Here is a 22,050-nt window from a genome sequence, read left to right on the forward strand (position 1 = left end):
ATTATCTTCTCCTACAATATCTTATTCTCACACCGGCGGGTTACCCCAAAGAGGACCCCTCTGTCCCTTTCTGAGGGGTAAGTTCACGGTGCTGCTCGTTTTGTATGTGGAAGAACTCATATTCCGGAAAACCATCGGTGATACAGCACACTCATACCCGAGGAAAGTTGATCGTATACTAGTAAGTCGATCCACGTTTCTTCAATAACTAACTTTCTATTAGTAGTCATTATTGTCATCATGTTATTGATGGTTTGCGGTAGTACATAAAAGTGTTGTGGATTTTGTGTTCAAAACATTTTCGTTAATAGATAATTTTCGTGTTCTACCAAAAAGTCAAAAGGGAAAAAGAAGATACATTGGAAGGTAAATGAAACAAAATATTTTGCATGTTATATAAAGCACCGTATAATGTTGTTATTAATTTGAATTGGATATATACTATGGTTTTGTCTTGAAGCAAGAAGAAGCTGAGTCAAATCTCCAAGATTATACATGAGTTTTGGCATTGCTTAAGAAGGAGGAACAATTAAATGAGATGAGGTGAATTTAGTTTATTTTGTCGTTTACATTATATTCTAACTAATGTTTCAACATGTGCTATTATATCCTTCATCAGGTTGGAAGCTGGGAAGCTGCTTTTCAATGTTGATGCTCCTATACTTATGTCATTGTTCAAATAAGTCTTTTTTGTCCTTTATAATTCCAGTAATATATAAGGAACTATACTGCTAATCATTTTAATCATTTGTTGTTGCTTGAAAGTTTAACTGATCGAATCGCTACACTTCTGCAGTTTGTTGCGGCAAGGACGAAATGTCCCATTAGCTACCGCTTGATTAGCGTTATGATTATAGACACGGCCAACGCAACGTGTAGGTTATAAAAACTTTTGGTTTGATATTGTTATAGTTTGTGTATTTTTTTTCTTTTCATTTGTTTTTTGAATAGCATTCAAATTATAGCTTTGAATATCACGTAACATTTTTATATTATTTTGTTTATGCTTTGTAAAATAACAAGTACGCGGTACATTTTAGTTTTGTGAAGTTGGCTGGAAATCCCCGAAAGTGTGTTTTTTGTCTAATTGCGTAACTTTTCACTTGCCTAACTTTACTCTTTGTCTAACATACTATGTTGCGCGGGTTCTTAATGCTAATTATTACTCTATATATTAAAGGAAACCTGAGATATACTGTAGCAATCTACAGTTACGGAGGGTGTTTTGGGAATTTCACAGTAACTAGGTGGGTATCCATAGGATTTTGTTGTGTTCGCATGACCTAATCGATATTCCGCCGCTCACAAAGAAGGTTTCTCATCTTACTCTGATGAGGCCCGGCCGTTGTCGCCAACAATTAATCAACGCCGACGGCAAATGGTGAGATTGGGTGGTTTGGATGGCATACAAAATACGGCCGATATTTGTGGGCTCCACTACCATTAATCTAATAAAGAAGATATGGGTGTTCGATGGAGGTTTAAGAAGCCAAAAAAAAGGTAAGATTGATGAGCGTTTCCGTTGCCTGATGCAAACCTATTAGTGTTAAATGGATTCTGAATATTAATTGTTGCTTATTTTGCAGTGAGCTTTTATTGAGGATAGTTGGAGGCCATAATAATACGTTGGCAGTAGCTTTTATGAGTATTACATGTGTAAGTGGCACAAAGAAGTCCATATATTTGGACTAGCATCCCACCCAAAAGTAAAAACCAAGAATGCAGTTTCAACAAACCAAGCTTTTATAGTCAGCAATTACCCATAAAAACAAAATAGCAAGCAACAATTACTAACAGGTGGTGCTTTTGCAAAATTGCTTTTTTTATTGCTGTTTATTTGGTGACATCTGCATTTCTTTTTTTGTTTTATTCGTTGTTCTATTGGGCGACATTTGTGTTTTCGTAAGTAATTTGCATGTTTAATTTAGGTTTGTTTTCCATGATTTTGTATGATAGCCCGTGTTTCTGATTGTCATTTCATGTATCGCCATTTTTCATGACTGTGTATGGTTGCCTATGTCCATAATGCCGAATTTATTTGCTTAACGTTTTGTGTTTATTTGGTGTAGGATTTAAGAAAATATTCTTACAGCATATAGATTAGCTGCAACATGCTTAAATGCTTTATTTTTATTTTAGATATTAAAGATGATGGAAACAATTATATTTCCTAGCCATTTGGATTATGTTTTTTTGTTTTGTAGTTTGCTATTTGTATTTATGTTTATCTGGTGTAGTATTCACTATTCAGTTTCTCCCGCATTGTATTAATTTTCTTTTGTTTGCTTAGAAAGCATATTTTGCTATTTGATTAACTAAATTAATGTTTCCTAGGCAAACACCTTGCAAATGAAGGTCTTTTATTGCTTCGAATAGTATAAGCGAGGCTTTCGGCAATGCGCAAAACATGTGTTTGTTGACCAGAAACAATTTATTTCGTCTCGCAACCGACTACCACACCACCACCACCACCAGAGACACTCAAAATTATGAAAGCAGTCACACAAAAGAGGAACTAAAAGAGGACTAAGCTTTGAAGATACATGTATGCAAACCAAAGACAATACATTATACCAAGATCACACATTTTGAAACCGTAATTGGAGAATATGCAGGTGTGAGTGAAACCAAGTACACACCACCAGCAACCATCTGAAGAAACTTAGCTTGTACACCTTACATGCCTTCCTTGACCGTGCTTGGGCTAACGAGGTTTGGAAGGATGTGTCTTTGTGTTGTGGTTGTCGGGTTGGGACTTGACCGGGTTCGAGCTGTTTGATGAGCTTTTTCAGGGACACATTCCGATTCCATGTTGGGTAAGAGGATCTAACTGCAATTATATATACCTCCATTTGGAAGAGGAGTAAAAAGATCTTTAATAATAGGTGTCGTCCAAAGGATGTCGTTTTGTAATTATAGTTATATGAAGATTATTATTATTTTATAATTATTATATTATTATCATTATTTTTTATGCATTATAAAATTATTTTAATACTATATTATCAATATTATTATTTTAAATTTGACGAGTTATCATTTCACATCACATACTTGTTACGATTATTTTTATTCAGTTTAACAATCACGTTGCAGCGTGAGGGTCATAATGTTAGTTATTATGAATATTCATATTATTATTAATGTTATTTATTATTATTTTTATTACTACAAATAAAATTATTAATTGTAATAATAATAATAATAATAATAAAGTGAAATGAGTCTATTTCTACATGACAACCAAACATGGCAATAGAATGGTAAATCCACTTCATTCGTTTGTCTATTTCATTACTACATCCATTTCATCCCCTCATCTATTCCATTACCCACATACCAAACATTAGGGTTGTTCAAAACCGGATATCCTAACATTTCGGATAGTGAAAATCATTATTCAAAACGAAATTTCGGATATCCGAAATTTTGCATATCCGGATATCAAAAATAAAAGCATGCTTTAATAATAAAAACATACATCATCTCAATTCAAGTTTCCAAATCCGAGTATCCAACAAGCCAAACATAAACATTCTATAATCCAACAAACCAAACATAAACATTTCGCTGACGGTAGTTGAGACGAGTGGAGGAGACGACGCCGATGGAGGAGTGACCGGTGGTGGTGGTCAACGACGGTGTGGAGGGTGGAGGGTCGGAGGAGTGTGGAGGCGACGCCGACTTCAGTTGAGACTAGTGGAGGGGACGACGTTGGTGGAGGAGGAGTGACCGGCAATTGTGACATTTGTCAATTTCGGGTCCTTTTTGGTTTTTGTTTTTGTATCCGTTTATCATGTAACCCGACCCGTTTTGTAAACCGAAACCTTCAATATAACAAAATGATGGATATTATGTTATAATGTTGTTTTATACTTGTCGAGTCTCAGAAACTGTGACAACCGCCAAAAATTAGACTAATCTGGTAATTATATTAACCGAAATCGTGTATTAATTAGTAAGGTAAATATATAGGAATAATATTTTTAGCCAAAGTTTTTGATTTTAGTTGAATATTAATATATGGAACCCGAAAAAGTTCAATTTTGTCGTGTAGCTGACACTGTACAGATTGACACCGGGTAATATCTCAAAACGGATAAATTCATAAACGTGTCAAGATGACCTCGAAAAATAAAATTTTATGTTAGGATATTAGAGATAGTGTATAAACTTAATTTTAGAAGGTTCGAATCGCGAAAATTAGAAAATAAGTAACCGAAAGCCAGTAGAGGACACCGTAAGAGCCCGACATTAAGTTTTTCAGAAGATTATGTTTTTAGGCAGACATTGACTGTAATCTAATTTCGCTCAAAGTCTGATAAAAATTATTAGAAACGGAAGTCGTTTGGCTAGATAAATTACGAGATACGTTAAACATTAATACCTAGTTATTAGCACATGCCATAATTCAAATCACCTCTCCCTCTCCCTCTCCCATCTCTCTCGGCCTCCACACACACACAATCCAACCCCACCTCCCAAACCCACCAATAAGAAACACACATGTAGTTATGCAATGATTACCTAGAAGCTTCAATATGGACACATGCACACTCTACCATCCAACTCACTACCCTATACCCCTCTCTTCCTCCCTTTATATAACCGGCCACCCCATCACCTTCCTATCATCTCACATTTTCAAACTTTTACACACACAACAATTGATTAGGAGGTATTTGGTGGAGGTTTAAGCATATTACAAGAAGTAGGAAGCCAAAGGAAGGATTATAGCCAACCCAAGGTCATATTATCACCTCCATAGGCACCAAATCCGAAACCCAAGGTAACCCACTTCAAAGATTTGTGTATACTAGTTGTTATTTAATGTTTAAGGTTTGATTCTAGTATGTTTGGTAGTATACATGCAAGCATGATATGGATATATGCATGTATGTATGTGGCCGTGAGTTTATATAGGAATGCATAAGATGGGTTTTGTTGATTATAGGACTTGATATGGTTGCATTTAAGCTTGTATATGTCCATATGGATGTTACTTGAGTTTGTTTAACAAATGATTTTAAGTATTGTTTTAACATTGGAAGTAAATGTGAAAATGGTCAAAAGATTGGAAATGGATTATGGATAAAAACACTCATTAGAACCATGGGTTTTGATTTTGGCATTTGATTGAAGTTATAAGTTGTTAAATGGTAAAATGGTTAAAGAAGAAAGGTAATTTTGAAAACCCACATACTTGATTACTTGAAAAAGTTGTAAGTAATAATAATAATAGTGTTGAAAGAATCTTGGAAAATGGTTGACAAAAGTGTAGGGATTTAACTTTGTTGGAAAGACACTTACACATGCAAGTAATACAAAATTTGATTTTAATCATAAAGCTCATACTTGTTTTATATGGATTGAAAATAACAAACTAAGTGATTGAATGGGACATATGGAAAGGAATGAAATCTACTAGAAGTACTAGGATGCATGAAACATAATAACTTAGATAAACAAGAGTTTGTGTTAAACTTACTAATAAAGGAAACTTTATAAATTGTACAAGATGTTTTGCAAAATGATTTGATAAGTGAACATGGTCTTGTGTGGATGATTAAAGACTTGTGGTTAGAATTACTTTAGTAAACTCTATTGTAAAGATTGTTAGTATGATTATAAGGTTATGAAAAATTGCTACTTACTAATAATAGAAACTTTATTGTTAAAGAAATCAAGAATGTGTTTGTTAAAGGATAATTATGGGATGAAATAAGATGTTACTATGGATTAGTAAGATCTGGAAATTTTGGTACATAAACACCTTGTAGAGATTGAAGAAATAACATGTATATTGTATAGTTGAAAACTTAAGCTAAGGCTTGAACATGTGTAGTTAAAAATTTGTTTTATGTGCATATTTGATGCTAGATGATCAAACATGTATATGATGATATATTATTTGTTATTATGTGTATATTTGCTGTACCAAATGGTTTGGTTTTGACATTGTGACTTAAATAGCTTGTCGGTGACTTTAACGGTCGGAAAATTCGACTTTTAAGGTAAACCGACATGAGTTTTTGGAACTGAATTAAAACAGCTCCTAAAGTCATAATATTCTTATATTTAACATAAGTTAAAGTATAAGAAAAGTCAAGAATAGCAAAACTTAAATCAACACGGTTCGTGTCGCGAAAACCGACACGAAAACATTAAAAATTGGCATTTTTAAGAAATTGGAAATAAAATAAAAACCATAACATTTTTATTGAAAAACCAATAAAACTAAAAACCATATAAAAAGTGTTTTAGATAATTTAAAACTAAAAGTTTCAAAAAAGGGCAACCGGTTCGTTTTTAAGCTCAAAACCGACGAAACCGGCAAAACCGATAAAACCGATTATAATAGAGTCAAAATTTTAAATAAAATGATAACTTGAATTTTTCCAAAACACTCCAGCAACTAAAGGTAATAAATTTTATAAATTTTAATAATTAAATTAAATTATTAAATAAAACAATTATTAGTTGATTATTACTTGTTTATATTTTTAAGTATAGAATTATAAGATTATAAGTAGTAAACTTTGTGCGTTATGTGCTTGTGTGGATTTTTAGAATAAGAGTATATATATTTAACGAACGTGTACTAATATAGAAACGAGCGTTTATTCGAACACCGAAATCAAAGGTGAGTTCTTCCTCCGAAAAGCATATTGTATATCTATATTCGTATTTATATATATATATGTTTTGAAAACGCATTATACTACAAATTGTCGTTATTGTGGGATGAATCAATTTGGTTAAATAACTGTTAACCGGACGGCGGGCACAGAAATGTTGGTAGATCTATCGGGGTGACGCCTCCCACTTCCATTCGCGTTGGGTTAAAAGTGGGAATATTTTGAGTATGGTACGTTTCGAGTTATCAAATTGGTAGTCATACACGCGTTGTATTCGTAGCTAGTCTACAACTAACGCTTTTTGTGCTTAAAGGTAAAATGCGGGTTTCGTTATGGTGTGTACCGTGTTTGATCGGTCTTTAATTGGGAGTATAATGGCCGTACACCATTATATTCATGTGTTGTTTATATATAAATTGTTTATATTTATATAATAAGTTTTTCTTCTCAGGAATAACTCACCAACATCCGTGTTGACCCAAAAATTATTTAAATATGCTTTGCAGGAAAGTGAAGGTTTCGAGGTGGCATGGAAATGAGAGCGTGGGGTGTTTGAACAAAAGTGATGTGTTGTAAACCGTGCGTTAGCACGTGTAGTAAACTCTGATGTTGTAAAATATTTCTTTATAATAAAAGATGATGCTTTTATTATTAATTGTTTATTATTGTTGACTATCGGTGTCTGTCATAACCCGACGAATTTAAGTTAAGACTTCCGCTGTGTTAAGTTAAGGTTTTCGGGGTGTGACAGAAACATCCATTTCGGTGCTTAAAAACGCTTAAAACCAACTCCAGGGACCAAAACTGCCATTTTACAAAGTTTGAAAGATCTGGCCGCCCACCCCATCACGCCACACGATGGGTGAGGACCCTATGGGTTCGCGTATCGCGATCCCCTGTAGGTCAGCAGCATGTTTGTTTCTTGTTTTTGCTTTACATCCTATTATCCAATCCGAATATTTATACATTAGACCTCATGCATAACCCTTTAAATCCTATCCTATATATACAAGACCCTCTCTGTCACACCCTGAAATTTCGACTAACATAGTCTAACCACGAGGCATGTGACATACCAGGATCTAGCTCATTTGTTATACCAAAGATCCAATTCAAAACATTATTTAAGTCTCATTCAAATATGAGAAAACCAAAACCAAACAGTTAAAGTTTTGCGGAAGCGTAAGGTAAATGGTTTAAAATAATAAACCACGTGCTCAAACATGCACAACCCATCAAATGAATACAAAATGAAATAAAAGTTCATGCGACAACTGTGACTCCTAACATATGCAATGCAGCCCGCTCCATAGCACATCTTGCAACCCGGGCACGTATAAATACTCAAGGGTCAACACGAGGTTGGTGAGTTAATAAGTTGTGGTAAAAAGTATTTATATAGGGTAGATAGTATACGTAGCATAAGTAGTGTATGTATAAGTAGATTTAGCACTTTTCAAATATACCAGGGTAGCTAACCCATTTACAAGCTACTAGACGTTTGAACCGAAGCTGACTGTATGTACGCCTTCTTACTAGGTCTATCACCAACACTGGCGTATAAAAGTTAGGTAAATATAACACCCGTTTTATCCCTAGTGAAATTCGTTTTTTCGGTATTGAATAAACTCACATAGAATATCTTCAGTATTTTGTGAATTCTTCTAAAGCCTGATTAACCAACATAGTGGTATCAAAGGTTTCTTCCATCAGAGAGTACTGTGTGTTTTCCCTTCTATCTGCTACCATGGTTAACTCTTATTCTGAATTCGTTCACCCTCTATACCTGTGTCTTCACGGTAATCGCAAATCGGGCGGTGAGGTGGTGACTAGTGATTAATCGAGAACTAGTCAGGATTTTTACAAGCAAGAGTGAGGGATATGAATAACAAGTGTCTTTAGTTTAAGACCACACCCCTAAATAAATATTTGAGGCCACGTGTTCACCGTACCAGACTACTAGAAAAGAATTACAATGCATAATCAAACATTAGAGTCAATTCAAATACAAATTAGCACCTACAGAAACAGTCAAATCCAACAATACCATTATCAAATGTACTAAACATATTATAACATAACATAAACGTCTCACAATTATTACCACAGCCACCACCACCTCTTCCATTACATTTTAACAACACGGTCCCCTTTCGTAGGCGACGGCGTGAAGCACCCGCAAAGCCGCTTCCGTCTGCTCCTTCCACCGCTACTTTTCCCACGCCGCATAAAATCCCGCAAAATTACACTTTTGGTCCTCGAAAACCGCCCCTTAACTTTACCCTTGTTGCCATCAAGCTCCAGAAACACATACTGAATCTTTTGCACCTCCAGCTGCATCCTTTTGATCTTCTCAGAGCTTTTCCACGTGTCATCTTGCTCCACCCACGCGGTTAAACTCGGGTTTCTTTCAATACTCGCGGTTGACTCAGCGTTCACATTGACCAGCTGTAAAATGGTCTCCTCAGCTTCTTCCAACTGTTCTTTAACCGTTTCAAAATCAACACCGACCGGTTTTTTACCTTTTTTCACATTTTCAATTCTTGTTGTGAGATCTTTAACGGTCGTGTTTAGATCCGCAAGCTTTTGAGCATCGGACTTGAGTCGGTTCAAAATCTTTCCTTTTTGGGATTCTTGGTTCGATACCACTTCCAACTTATCAACACCGAGATCTTCAATTTGTGGCTCGTATGGTAACTTTAGCTTTCTAGGGTTCGTTTCGGCTTCATACGCGTGGTGGGCGATTTGCATTTGCTCAATCATCATATCATCGGACCTTAAATACCCTCTTCGGCTCCGGGATCGGCTGTTGGCGGATGATGATCCGTCTGATGCTTGGTCCAGTGGGATGTCTCGGATTGGAATCCCGGGTTTTCTTAGTTCTGAGATTTCAGGTTTGGGTTTCGTGATGCTGAGATTGTCGAGCGTTAGGTAGCGTCTCGCGCGAAGCTTTTCGGCTTTGGTGCGTTTTTGTTCTTCGGTGGGCTTTGATTCTTCAGGCTCGGGTTTTAGGGGTTTTGGTTTGATGGTGGTGACTGCGGTTATGTCTTCCACGATTACCTTTTCGAGTGCTGATAAACGTGTCTGGAAATCGAGCAAATCTGAGAGCCCGTTTGGTTTTGGAGTCTCGGTGAAGAACTCGGAATCAGTTTGATCATGGTGATGAGCATTTACTTCCACATCCCGAACCTGCATTCAAACAAAAAGTCAAATATTTATGTTAGCTACTCGGGATCGGCTTGCTAAAAGCTTGAATCAATGCGAGCTTAAACAAACTAGAATCTAGCCACACTAAATGGAGCTCAAGCTTAAAAATATGCTCTATAATAAACAAGCCTGAGCTTCATATGATGAGCTCAACTAGGCTCTCGAGCCTAAACGAGGCTCTTAATATAGTAAATATACTAAAAGATAAGTGTAGAGTTATGATAAACATATCTATATTTTGTTATATATAAAAGCATAAGTAAAATACCATATAAAACCAACAACATTTCTGTTTTCTTTCTCAAAAAAGTCCTCAACAATCTTTACACAATAAAGTCCCTTTTACATGTTAGATTCTAACAAACTGTGAAAAAAAAATGAAAAAATATAAATTTAAAACAACTTGGAACCGTTAAATCCAAATTGTTCTAAAAAACAACTGGGACAAAAAGTATAAGTGAAACAAGAAACAAAAAAAACCTTCACAAATCATTCGAACTTAACAGTTAGAGACTTTTAAGTATAAAAAACTGTTGAGCAACTTTTGTGAGAAAAAACATAATGTATGTTGAATTTGTGGTATTGCCCAAATTATAATTATCAAATATATAAAAAAATAATATTAATAGGTGTATTATAAAAATAATTAAATGCTTAACAAGTAATAAACGAACCGAACCCAAGCCGAGCTTGAGCTTTGGATTAAAGCTCGAAACGAGCTCAGACTCGGCTAATTTACACACGTAAAGATCAATGGTACCTCGGATTTGCGGCTGTTCGAAAGACGATTTGCAGCCATAGTGAAAACATTATTTTCAAGAGACGATATATTCTCTTTCAACGAAGCAATAACGGGATTATACGCACGCAATTGCGCTTTCAACCCTTCGATTTCATCCTCCATAACACTTGCCTTTCGTTTCATTTCCTCAATTTCCCGATCTTTCAACACGGTTTCACCTTCAAGATTCTCACAAACTTCAGCCAACTGATGAACTTTAGTTTCAAACAAGATATCACGCGTGTTCGAAACTTGAAGATCAAAAATAAAAGAAGTAGCCTCAGCATCCCACAATTCAAATTCATTCTCTCTTTCTTGAAGCTCACATGCCAAATTATGTTCTATATTCTTTCGTTCCTCGAGTTCTTCATGTAACATATCCAACTCCAATCCAAGGTTCTCATTCATTTCTACAAGATCAAGATTCTGTTTCTTAACCCGCAAGAAATCACCCTTTACGGTTTCATATTCATTCATCAAAACCGCATTGTTAATCTCGGATTCATGATACCCGTGTTGGATTTCTTGGAGTAGAGTTAAGATCACGGCGTTCTCGATTAACGCCCGTTGCTTTTCATCTGCTTCTTTCGACAAACACCGCTTCAAATCTTTAATGTTATCGATTATCTCTTCGACCGATATCTCACCATTTTCAACCCCGTGATTTGGCTTTGACCCGATCTCGAGAGACAAAAACACTTGATAAATCCCTAATCTTATATTCTCAACTTCAACTAGCAAAAGCTCTTCTTCAACTTGTTGCTCGAGAATCTCGGTTTCGAGCTCGGAAATCAATTTATCAGCCAATTTAGAAGCTGACACGTGTTTCTCGTTTTCAACCGACAACGCGTAGTTCTTTTCTTCAACTTCTTTTACAAACTTTTGTAATATGAAGTTTTCAAACTGAGCAATCACAGCCTTATCAAGCTCTTCTTGAACCTCTTCTTTCTTCAACTTATTCTCTTCGTGAAATTCCCGAACGTAATTCTCCAAATCATTTAACCGTTTCTCGTTGGTAATAATGATATTCTCTCGTTCTTGCTTATCGACACTTAAAGACGATATTAATTGCAGCATCTGAGAGTTTCCCGCCTCTTTTTCCCTCTCGAGAACACCATATCTTTCCTCAAATTGCATAAACCGATCCTCGAGAATCTCTAACCGTTTCTGCACGGTTTCCAACTGTGAGGCAAGCATGATTCTTTCCGCTACAAGGTTCGACTTCTCAATGTTGAGCAATTCACAAACATCTTCTAAACCCTTTGATTTTGCTCTCAAATCTTCGAGTTCGGTGTTTGCGGTTAAAAGAGAACCTTCAAGAACTGCGTTTTGATCCACGAGTTTCTGCATGTTATTAGTAATAACATGTAACTGAGACAAAAGAACGCTTTTTTCAATAACGAGACTCGATTTCTCGACATGAAGCGACTCGTACGCGCTCTCGAGATCATTGTTCTTCTCGATAACGGTTTCTAGCTTCGCTTCACAATCACTGTTTTTCTCACAGATCTGTTTCAACATCGAGTTTTCATCCTGCAAACACTTTATTGATGACCCGAATGACTCGGGGTTCAAGCCAACCGACTCGAGTTGACTCATTAATGAATCATAACACGTATTCAACTCGGTGATTTCGTCTTTCAGGTTACTGATTTCTTTCTGCATCGCCGTTGATTGACCCAACTGCAACGCTACTTCCTCTTCAAGTTTTTCCTTCATTTGCTTCAACCCAGTTAACTCAACTTCCGATTTCTTCAACTTTTCATTATCATCTTTCACTTGTTTCATTTCTTGTTCTAAACCTGACTTGCAAATCTCCAAATCCTTAACCATTTGGAGCCCGTTTTTAAGCTCCAATGCAAGGTTTCTTTGTTCTTCTTGAGACCGAGTGTATAACATTTTTAAAGTCTCGAGTGCTGCTTCAACTTGAACATAATGTTTATGTTCATCTTTTGCATAGCTTTGAAGCTTCTCTAATTCATCATGCTTATCAGATAATTCCTGATCTTTCAACATGATTTTCTTAGCTAAATCACTCGCTTCCATCTTCAAAGACTCGTTGGATTTCTCCAACCGAACACAAATCTCTTCCACATTTTTTAGTTTTTTTGTACTATTTATAATCTCGTTCGTGAGGCGGTCAACATCCGATTGAGCAGAGGAGAGATCAAATTCTAACTTGTAAGATTTCTCAAGGCACTCCGAGTATAAAACCCGTAAAGCTTCTTTATCTTCAGTTAATGCCAAAAGCGCATTTTTAAGTTCTTCAACTTCCATTTCTGCTTTAACTTTTTGCTCGGAAAATGTTTTAGCTTTTTCTTCAGTTTCGATAATCTTTTTCTCCAAACCAGATATTTTCTCCAGACATTTACCATATCTCAAAAGACCCGCGTCATTTTCGGATTCTAACCTCGCAAGTTTGTTAATTAAATCCCTGCTTTCAGCTTCCGATTCAACCGCTCGTGTATCCATTCCACTTATCTTTTCCTCCAAATCAGATATCGTTTCAAGATATTCCATTTGTTTATTTAATCCCGAGTCCTTTTCTGCCTGCAGCAATCGAAGAGTTTCCTTTAACATATGAACTTCCTTTTCCGCTTCACTTGCTTTTTCTTCAAGAATTCTTGATTTTTCAACCGCGTTCTTAAGTTCTTCATCCAAATTCGATAAGTTCTGCAAACTACTTTGATATTTAACAAAAAGTTCATCTTTTTCAACAATCAAATCAGCAACCGCCTTCTTTAACTTCTTGATTTCACACTCGTCTTTCTCACGGGTATTCTTCAATTTTGCTTCTAGAAGCAGTTTAAAATTAAAAGATTCGGTTTTTTGATCGTTAAGATCGGTTGAAGATGAATCTTCGGAAACTGTGAACGGTTCTTGATCCGGGAAAGCTGCTTGTAACGTTTTTTGAGCGTGGCGAAGCTCGCCAGTCGCGTAATCGTAGCGTTCGGCTAACGCGCGATACGCTCGGTAAAACTCCTCGACCAGTTTCATGAGCTCAGGCCGTTTCTTGTAGTACATTTCGGCTCGTCTTGCAAAAGAATCAGCATCTTCTTCAATGAGTTTAATCATTGATTTGACTTTTGAATCCATGTCTACAAAAGGCACACATAAAAATTATTGATTTATACAAATAGCATAGAAATTAACAAAGAAAAAGGTAGAACTTATGAATAATATATTTGTTTGCAAATGTGGGTGGGGGACCTTGCACATGTTCTAAGCTTCACAAATGCAATGTGTACACCACCAGATATAATCTAAAACTACATTTAACCTAAAAAGTTATTTGATATTATACATAGAAAGATGCAAGGACATTGATGCTAAAACATTTATTTTTCCTGTAAATTGAATGATTTTGATATAATCCAAATACAGTTATTATAAAGGATAAAATATAAATAAGAGGAAACAACAACAAAACACAAAATTTTGTTGCTTTGTAGAGATAATCAAGCCTGTAATCCCTCAATTAAATCCTAACTTATTCACCTAATCCCTATTTACATAATTTGTTTCTAATGAAAAAAAAAACAATTGTACCTAATATTAACTTTGGAAATACTACTATTGCCTATTTTGATCAATCAAATCCCTAAATAGTGCAAAATTCAAAAGTACAAAATACAATGAATGAAAATATTTCATTTTTAACACTTTACAATTGAGATAATTCATGAAATATAGGTAGAAAAACAAATGATAATTCATACATACCTGTCAGATTCTCTTGAAGCCACTTTGAATTCTTAGGGCTAATGTGGCTGTCCCACCACCAAGAATATAAACGCCTTGATTCAGAATTCAACATATTGCTGTGGATCTTAAAAATCCCAGAAAGTAGATCAACCCCACAATTTAAAAATAAATAAATATATATTTTTTTAAAGAAAAGAGATTTAGCTCCTTAACACCTACTCTTGGCACCTAAAATCATCAATTAGCAAAAATTAAGAAACTTTATGTTGCAAAAGAGAGACATTTAGAGACTATGTCAAGAATTAGGTTGAAAACTAAGCAGAAATTAAGGGTTTCAGAATAATAGCTTCAAATCTGAGCAAAAAACATGTTAATTTCACAATGACTACTCAGAAGGGAGTTTGAAAAACATGAAAAAAAATTAGATAAAACATCTTTTTCAAGAAAAAAAAATCAAATCTTTTTACTAAAAAAATAAAAATTGCAAAAAAAATACTCAAAACCCTAGATTTTCCGAAACCCGTTCATAAATATTCCAAGAAAATTTCTGCAAATCTGGTTAAAAAGTAAACAAAAAATAATCTTAAAACAAACCCATTTTAGCAAAACCCAAATGAGTTCTTGGCATTACAAAAAAAAAAAAAAGAGGGTTTTGTGAAGATCAACATATACTTACATAAAAACGAAATCTTGAATAAAATGGGGTTCTTGAATCTGATCTGCAGTCACAAACCCTTCACCCCTTTAAGCAAAATAATAACGTCTGGAAATTTAATCACCCCATTTCATTTGTTTGTTTGTTTCTCTCTCATCAATCACTCTGAAATAAAATTTCAACGGTAGGATTTCTGTTTATTTGACTATTGAGTCACCTTGTTGTATTTAATTTAATTGCAACATTTGGTACTGTGTTGGAGAAGGACATGTGGACTGTAAAAAAGCTAAGTGGATGGATGGAAACGTGAAGGCTTCTACTTAATATGTTAGTTTATTGGGGGGTTGGAATCTCACCTCACACATCATTTTGTCTATTTAAGCATGTTTGGTGCAAAATCATATTTTCTAACTCCTACTAAATAATAAATATGATGTATTTTTTTATATATTGTGATTGAATAAATAGTAAATTCATTAGATGTGTTTCTTCACCGAGTTTTGAAATTTTAGTATAATAAAATTTATATAGGAAAACTAGAGTGAACTCTGTTGTAAAATGGGAGTGAACCATTTAGCCGAACCAAATAACTGATGTAGTGGGTAAGGCATAGGTTGTTTAGTTTGATCACCCGGGTTCGATTCTCATCTCTGGCCGAATTTTTATTTTTCTTCTTTACATGTTTAAATAAGAGTATTTGTAGGGTTTGATAAAACTCTTTCAATCCTCACTAACCGTCATTGCCCATTAGATAGTCTCCATCCACAGCCACGACACCTCTAATCACCTTCGCTTCACCTCCTACTCTGACCACCTCTGGCCGTCACGTCTCATATGGACCACCACTGTGACTCATATCCGTTGTTGCCACTCCGCCACTCCTCCATGAATTAAGTGGTGACCATCAAGTTTGAGATTTCAAGTTTTGACTTTCTATGTCACTTCAAGTTTTTTTTTAATTTGTTGATTTAAATTGTTAATTTGTTAGTTTGTTTACATGTTAGTTTGTTTAATAGAGGAAGTAGGTTTTTAGGGTTTGAAGTTATCTGTCAGATTGGCTATTGCATATCCTATTATTTCCCCTAACCATATTTACTTTGTAAATAAGGGTGGTGGGAGTTGCTCCCTTGGTTGCTTCTTCTAGATTACTTTTGTTGTTCAAATAGTCTTGCAGAAATTTGGATACTTGACATTTGTTATATGAATTCTATGAACGGGATATTTATATGGATTTGACTTATGAGCGTTGTAAACTTTTGATATTGCTCGTCCATCTTCAGCTTAATTAATCAGCTAGAATATGGTATGCAAGGCCGATACACTCTCCTAGGATTTTCATCTGGTGGTCTTGATGCAGGATTGATAGGAGATGTTTTACGTGGGACTTCATGTATATTGACATGCTGATTTGTTTTTGAAGTAGTTTTCGGTAGGGTTGGAACAAGAGTGACCTCTAAATTATTTGTAGATTTGTGATTGGTGAATCTGGTTCACTGAGGGATACGACATATCAGGATAAATTTTATTTTTTAAGGTCATAGTACTGACATTTTCTTTTGGGTTACTTTCAATGTTACTTGGAAGACTTTCCTAGTTATCTTTCCAAAATTATTTTCTACGAGCTGCCCAACTTGAGTTTCAATAGACAGAAGTGATGTTTTTTTATGACGAATATCTACCTTGTTGATACTTGGTATTTGTTTATAAAGATTAACTTAGTTGAAGTTGTCTTTGTTTTTATTATTACCTAAAGCCAGGAGGCTGCAAAGCGTTGGTAGTCTACTTCTATCCAAAGTTTGGATGGTTTCACCACCTAGGATTGTAAGTATTGATGTATGGGTTATTTGGTTGGCTATCGACTTGCTCAACTTCCATAGTAGGAGGCTTTCTTTTTAGGGTAAAAAGTCAGCAGTGATAGCATTGACTTGAACTTTGTTCATTTGATTAAGTCGAGTGGTTAAGGCTTCAACTCGTTCTATGAGAGACGCAACATCATCAACATGGAATAAGCCCAATTTTGTTGCTTGAACTCTTGGATTATGCCATTCATAGCTGTTCATGACGATTTCTTCAATGAGATCGTAAACTTCTTGTGGCCTCTTGTTTCCAAAGAATCCTACTATGGTAGTATTAAGAGTCTAACGTGCCTGGTTAGTCAACCCACAGTAGAAACATGAGACTTGAAGACAAACTTCAAGCCTATGATAAGTACGTTTTTGAAGCATGTCCTTGAAACGTACCCATGCTTCATAAAGGGATATGCCATCTTCTTGGGTGAAAGTTCCCATGCCATTCATAACTGTTCATGACGACTTCTTCAATGGGATCGTAAGGTTTTCAAGGATTTTCTCAATTTAAAAGGGTTTTCATTCTATACATGCCCTATATATGTGTGTGTGTGTGTCTATATATATATACACACACACATAAGGAGAAGATAAAGAGAAAACTCATCCCCAAGAGAACACTTAAAAACTCATAATATATTATTTTTAATTAAAAATAACAAAATATTTTCAATTTTTTTTGCAATTATTCTTATATTTTGTTGCTCTTCACTCGAAAAAAATAAAAAAAAAGACGTAATGCACATACATATTACTGCGCGATACTGCTGTATTATACATGTTTATTACTATGTATTTTTATGTTCAATAATGTTTAATTGCATATATTCAATATTTGTGTATTGTATATGTGTAGAGTGTTGTATTATATGCAATATATATATATATATATATATATATATATATATATATATAAAATAAAAGTCGATGTAGTGCACATGTGCATTAATGTTGTGTTACACATACGTAATAATGTGTATTCGATGTATGTATTAGTCTTATATTGCATATATATAATAGTGTGTATAAAATATGTGCAATAGTGTTGTATTCTATGCAATACATCACTCTTGCATATATGAAATACACACTATTACACATGTGCACCACACTGACGAGAATTTTTTTTTAACAACATCAACATATAAGAATAATGGAAAAAAAGAAACTACAAAAATGTTTTTTTTTAAAATAATTTTTAGGAGTTTTTAAGTTTTTTTCTTTAAGAGGAGTTTCCATTTGATCCCACCCATATATATATATATACTATATTATAATACATATAGGAATGACAAAACAGTCATTTAACAAAAACTCTTAAAATAATTAAGAGTTTTACAACCTTTGATGCGCAATGTACAACTCATAAAGGTTCAATACAGCCTTCCCGTTCAAAGATAATCAATCAATCAATCCACCTTTCAAACAAACAAAGACGGTTGATTTGAAATTGAATTCTACGCCGGATACGCTCTACCCAGTTTTACTAGATCTATGGAGGAGATGACAGAGAGAGCGAGCACCATCTGCGTTCCTGTCCCCAGGTCGTCAAAGCCAGAGAACTCACCTTCATTACATCCGTTGAGATACGGATTTTGAAACATATCGAAAAATTCTTGGGCAAATCGAGAGACAGATCAGGTAAACCTTTAAACGCTAATTGACATTTTGGTTGTTTAAATGCTTGATAAAGAGTGTGTGGTTGTTTTCTAGGTTATTTTGAAGCCAATTTACCATCGACTTGTTTATAATATTTTCTCTTTTATTCTTTGAATGATTCTTTGGTCTTTATAGGAAAAGAGAATCTTCTTACACTTGAACAAACTCAGGTAACCTTTGACATAATCTTAATGCTACAATTATCATGATCATACTCTCAAATTAGTGTAAATTTAATACATATAGAAATTTAATGTTTGTAGGTTCTGGACTTTGCTGCAACAGTGAATCGATGCCCTAATTGGTATGAAATTCAGACAATAATATTGAATGAAATCAAGGGTCCCTTCACTCAATTATTAATTAACATATCATTATTATGAATTATGAATCAACATATCTTTTATTCTTTAGCTCTAATGTTACTTATGACGAACATAGTTAGTTTTCTTGTTTATTGTTCTTGTTCTATGTGATCCACATTTTGCAGGCAGTGATATCGCATAATATTGGGAAGTGTTGATTCGTGTGGACACCTTATGTTTCCAAAATCGATAGTTATGGCGCTAAGGTACAAATTTTGACTTTCTGCTCAAACAATTTTGAATTTCTTTTGGTTTTGATTTCAGCTACAAATGTTTTCAATAACTTTTAGATGTTTAAAAGCTTACACTTTTGGTGTCACCTCGGGATTTTGGAGTTTAGAGTAGCTGTGTGGCCCTGTCTTTGCTTCAGCCCAAGTCAATGGTCAATGGTACAAATTTGAAGAAACTGAAAGATCAATTTTTCCTACTATTAAAGTTTCATACAAATGTTTTAGACTACCGTGGTACATAGCTTTGGAAAAAAGTATTAATATACATGATCAAGATCTTCATCATCACACTTTTTGTATGTAAGTTTTCTTTTATTACTTTGTGTTTATTTATTTTAAAGAGGATTTTTGTCATTTAAAAATCAAAATTACATTTTATTGTAGATTGTGGTTCCCTAATGCAGTAGACTTTGTACAGGGCTTTTATAGTGGCAACACAAGTTTCTTATTAGTTATCGAAGGTTGCCAGGTACCGAGGTACTTTTTTGACCCTGGCTTGGGTTCAGCTCATTTACTATAACCGATTATGATCCCCGGAGGGGGTGCGTATTTATCAAGTTTTCAAGTTTTTTTTATTATCAATTCTTTATTGTAGATGTTTAGCTGTATTACGATCAATTAACTGCTCGAAATACGAGGTCAGCTTGTTCATTTTTAAAGATCTTTATGAATATTGTAATTTTGAAATACGATTTATTGGTTTTGTCATTCAGATAACTTGGCTGTCTTTCTCTTCGATTGACACGAATTATGTTTACGTACAAGGAGTTGATGATGAGGTAATAAAATAACAATAGGTAAAGCTTGTAGCTTAACTATTTGACACATTAGAGATTGACCTGTTTGTGTATAAAAGGGTCATATTTGTCACCGCTACGAAATGAATGTATGAATTTTGTTTTGTTTTGTTTTAGGATAAAAGCATTAGTAGCCATTCGAAAGGTACAACCTTGGTTCACTATGGCAATATGGAAGAAGTATCCAACCATGAAGTTACTCTTGAGAGTCCACATGGATCCAACCAAATTTGTAAGTATTATGTTTCTCTTTCATGTATTAAGTTTAAGGTTTAATTTAATAAATGGGGCTATAATTGATGGTACATATTTATGTGTGTTAAGAGTTAGGATTCTATTATTTGTAGTTCATGATTTAGAGTCTTGGTTTAAAATAGTTTGGTTCGGGTCAAAACGGGCCGTTTTAAAAAGGTATCCGTTTTGTTCAAGTTAAAACAAGTCGTTTTAAAAAAAGTATCGGTTTGGTTTGTGTCAAAACGGGCATTTTAAAAAGGTGTTGGGTTGGTTCGTGCAAAAATGAACATTTTAAAAAGGTATCGATTTGGTTTGGATCAAAACGGGCATTTTAAAAAGGTATTTGTTTGGTTTGGGTCAACCCCGGTCGATCATTTATTCATAATATATCTATATATATTGGCAAATGTTTTAAATTGTTGTCACAGATTACAAATATAGGGTCCTTGAAGTGGCACCTATTCAAAGTGTTTGCTAGAGAAATTAGTTTGGTGTTGGTGCATTTTGTGACCGTCGCTATGCAATTCAGACCAGCGGAGACGCCATAGGTGAAGTTAGAACAACTTCGCCTTAGGCGAAGTTAGAACAACTTCGCCAACGGCGAAGTTAGGACAACTTCACCTTAGGCGAAGTTATGAACAACTTCGCCTACTGACGCCTACTGAAGTTTATATATATATGCGTGTGTCTTGTTTAGTTTTAAGAATCCAGAAATTAGTGTGTGTTTTGAGCAGTTTGTTTGTTTAGATAGAGTAAGAGACAAGGAGAGTCGTGTGAGACGACCCGAGGTAGAGCTCACCTCGGGTCAGTCGTGTTTTCTGTTTGGTTACGGTATGTAACGTGTTTTGATTATTATATAAGAATCTGCAGATTTGATTATCCCGTTCTTGTATTTGTTCGTGTACGTGTTTGTGTTCTTCATCTTTACACCAATAAACGAGTCTAGGAGGATTCCGCACTCCTAGACCTCGTGCGGATCTCGTATCGATCGGCGACGCCCCGGGGGGACCTACATGTGGTATCAGAGCCTTAGGCTCTTATGCTATGGTTCGAGATCGGCGTTTTGGTGTTTCTGGCACGAATCTGATGCGTTCTTGGCTGAACAGCGCCGCATGCGAAGTTATGGGATTCAGGCGAAGTTGCCGTCACTGTTCGTAGGGTTTCGGCGATGTTATTGGCCAGGCGAAGTTAGCAGCCAAGCGAAGTTATGGCCAGGCGAAGTTATTGAGGGGCGAAGTTGACTTTTAGGCGAAGTTAACTTTAGGCGAAGTTAATGAAAAAAAAAAGAGTATTTTGGTGTTTTCGTCTGTATGGCCCGGTGTACACGATTATTGTGAGACCGGAGATGTTCCGTCAACGAGTGAAACTTGTTATCTCTGGGTCTTACGTGTGAACAAATACGTGTCAACTCTGGATATGGAGTTGAGTTTGTGAATGAGATATTGATTGAAACTGGATATTGACACATATTTGGGTGTTTGTGGGCAATGAAATTGTTGTTGTTCGAGGTTGACCAACTGAAGAAAGTCAAATTGAACTGAAGTTTTTTGTCATTACTGGATTGCGGTCAGAGCATATCATTTATGTTATTTTCAAGGCGTTCGAGAATTGGATCCTGAAACGTGATGCTTATTTATTAGAGTGAAAATTCTGGAACAAGTTGGATTTAATCGGGAACTAAAGTGTTTATGTTCTTGATCGTTATCCCTGGTGATTGAAGATGCTTCGGATTAATTAATGGTCATGTGTTAGATTCTGTCAAGGTGGTTTTGTGATGAAATTGATCACTTGATGTTGAGTAGTTGAAGATTAAACCTTATCGTATGCCGACGAGTTGGTGAAGTTGTGGAGGAAGCCCAACTTCACGTGTTGGTGAAGTCAGATGGACTCACGTGATTGGTTGAGATGATCTATTGGCACGAGGATGCATGC

The 22,050-nt window shown here is 35.2% G+C and overlaps 1 protein-coding gene across 1 annotated transcript; it reads right to left on the bottom strand.

The window, feature by feature from the left end:
- Positions 1–8,649: 8,649 nt before the first annotated feature.
- On the bottom strand, positions 8,650–15,346 carry LOC143626570 (protein NETWORKED 1A-like). The gene is made up of 4 exons (XM_077096624.1): positions 15,008–15,346; positions 14,350–14,559; positions 10,606–13,724; positions 8,650–9,827 (listed from the first exon to the last, which is right to left on the bottom strand). The coding sequence occupies exons 2-4, from the start codon at positions 14,441–14,443 to the stop codon at positions 8,766–8,768; spliced, it is 4,275 nt and encodes a 1,424-aa protein (XP_076952739.1). The 5' UTR covers positions 14,444–14,559; positions 15,008–15,346; the 3' UTR covers positions 8,650–8,765.
- Between the last annotated feature and the right edge of the window lie 6,704 nt (positions 15,347–22,050).

The sequence above is a fragment of the Bidens hawaiensis genome, unplaced genomic scaffold (assembly GCF_021521415.1).
Source record: "Bidens hawaiensis isolate Kalapana, Puna unplaced genomic scaffold, B.hawaiensis_p1.1 tig00004414_1, whole genome shotgun sequence".
Lineage (NCBI taxonomy): Eukaryota > Viridiplantae > Streptophyta > Magnoliopsida > Asterales > Asteraceae > Bidens > Bidens hawaiensis.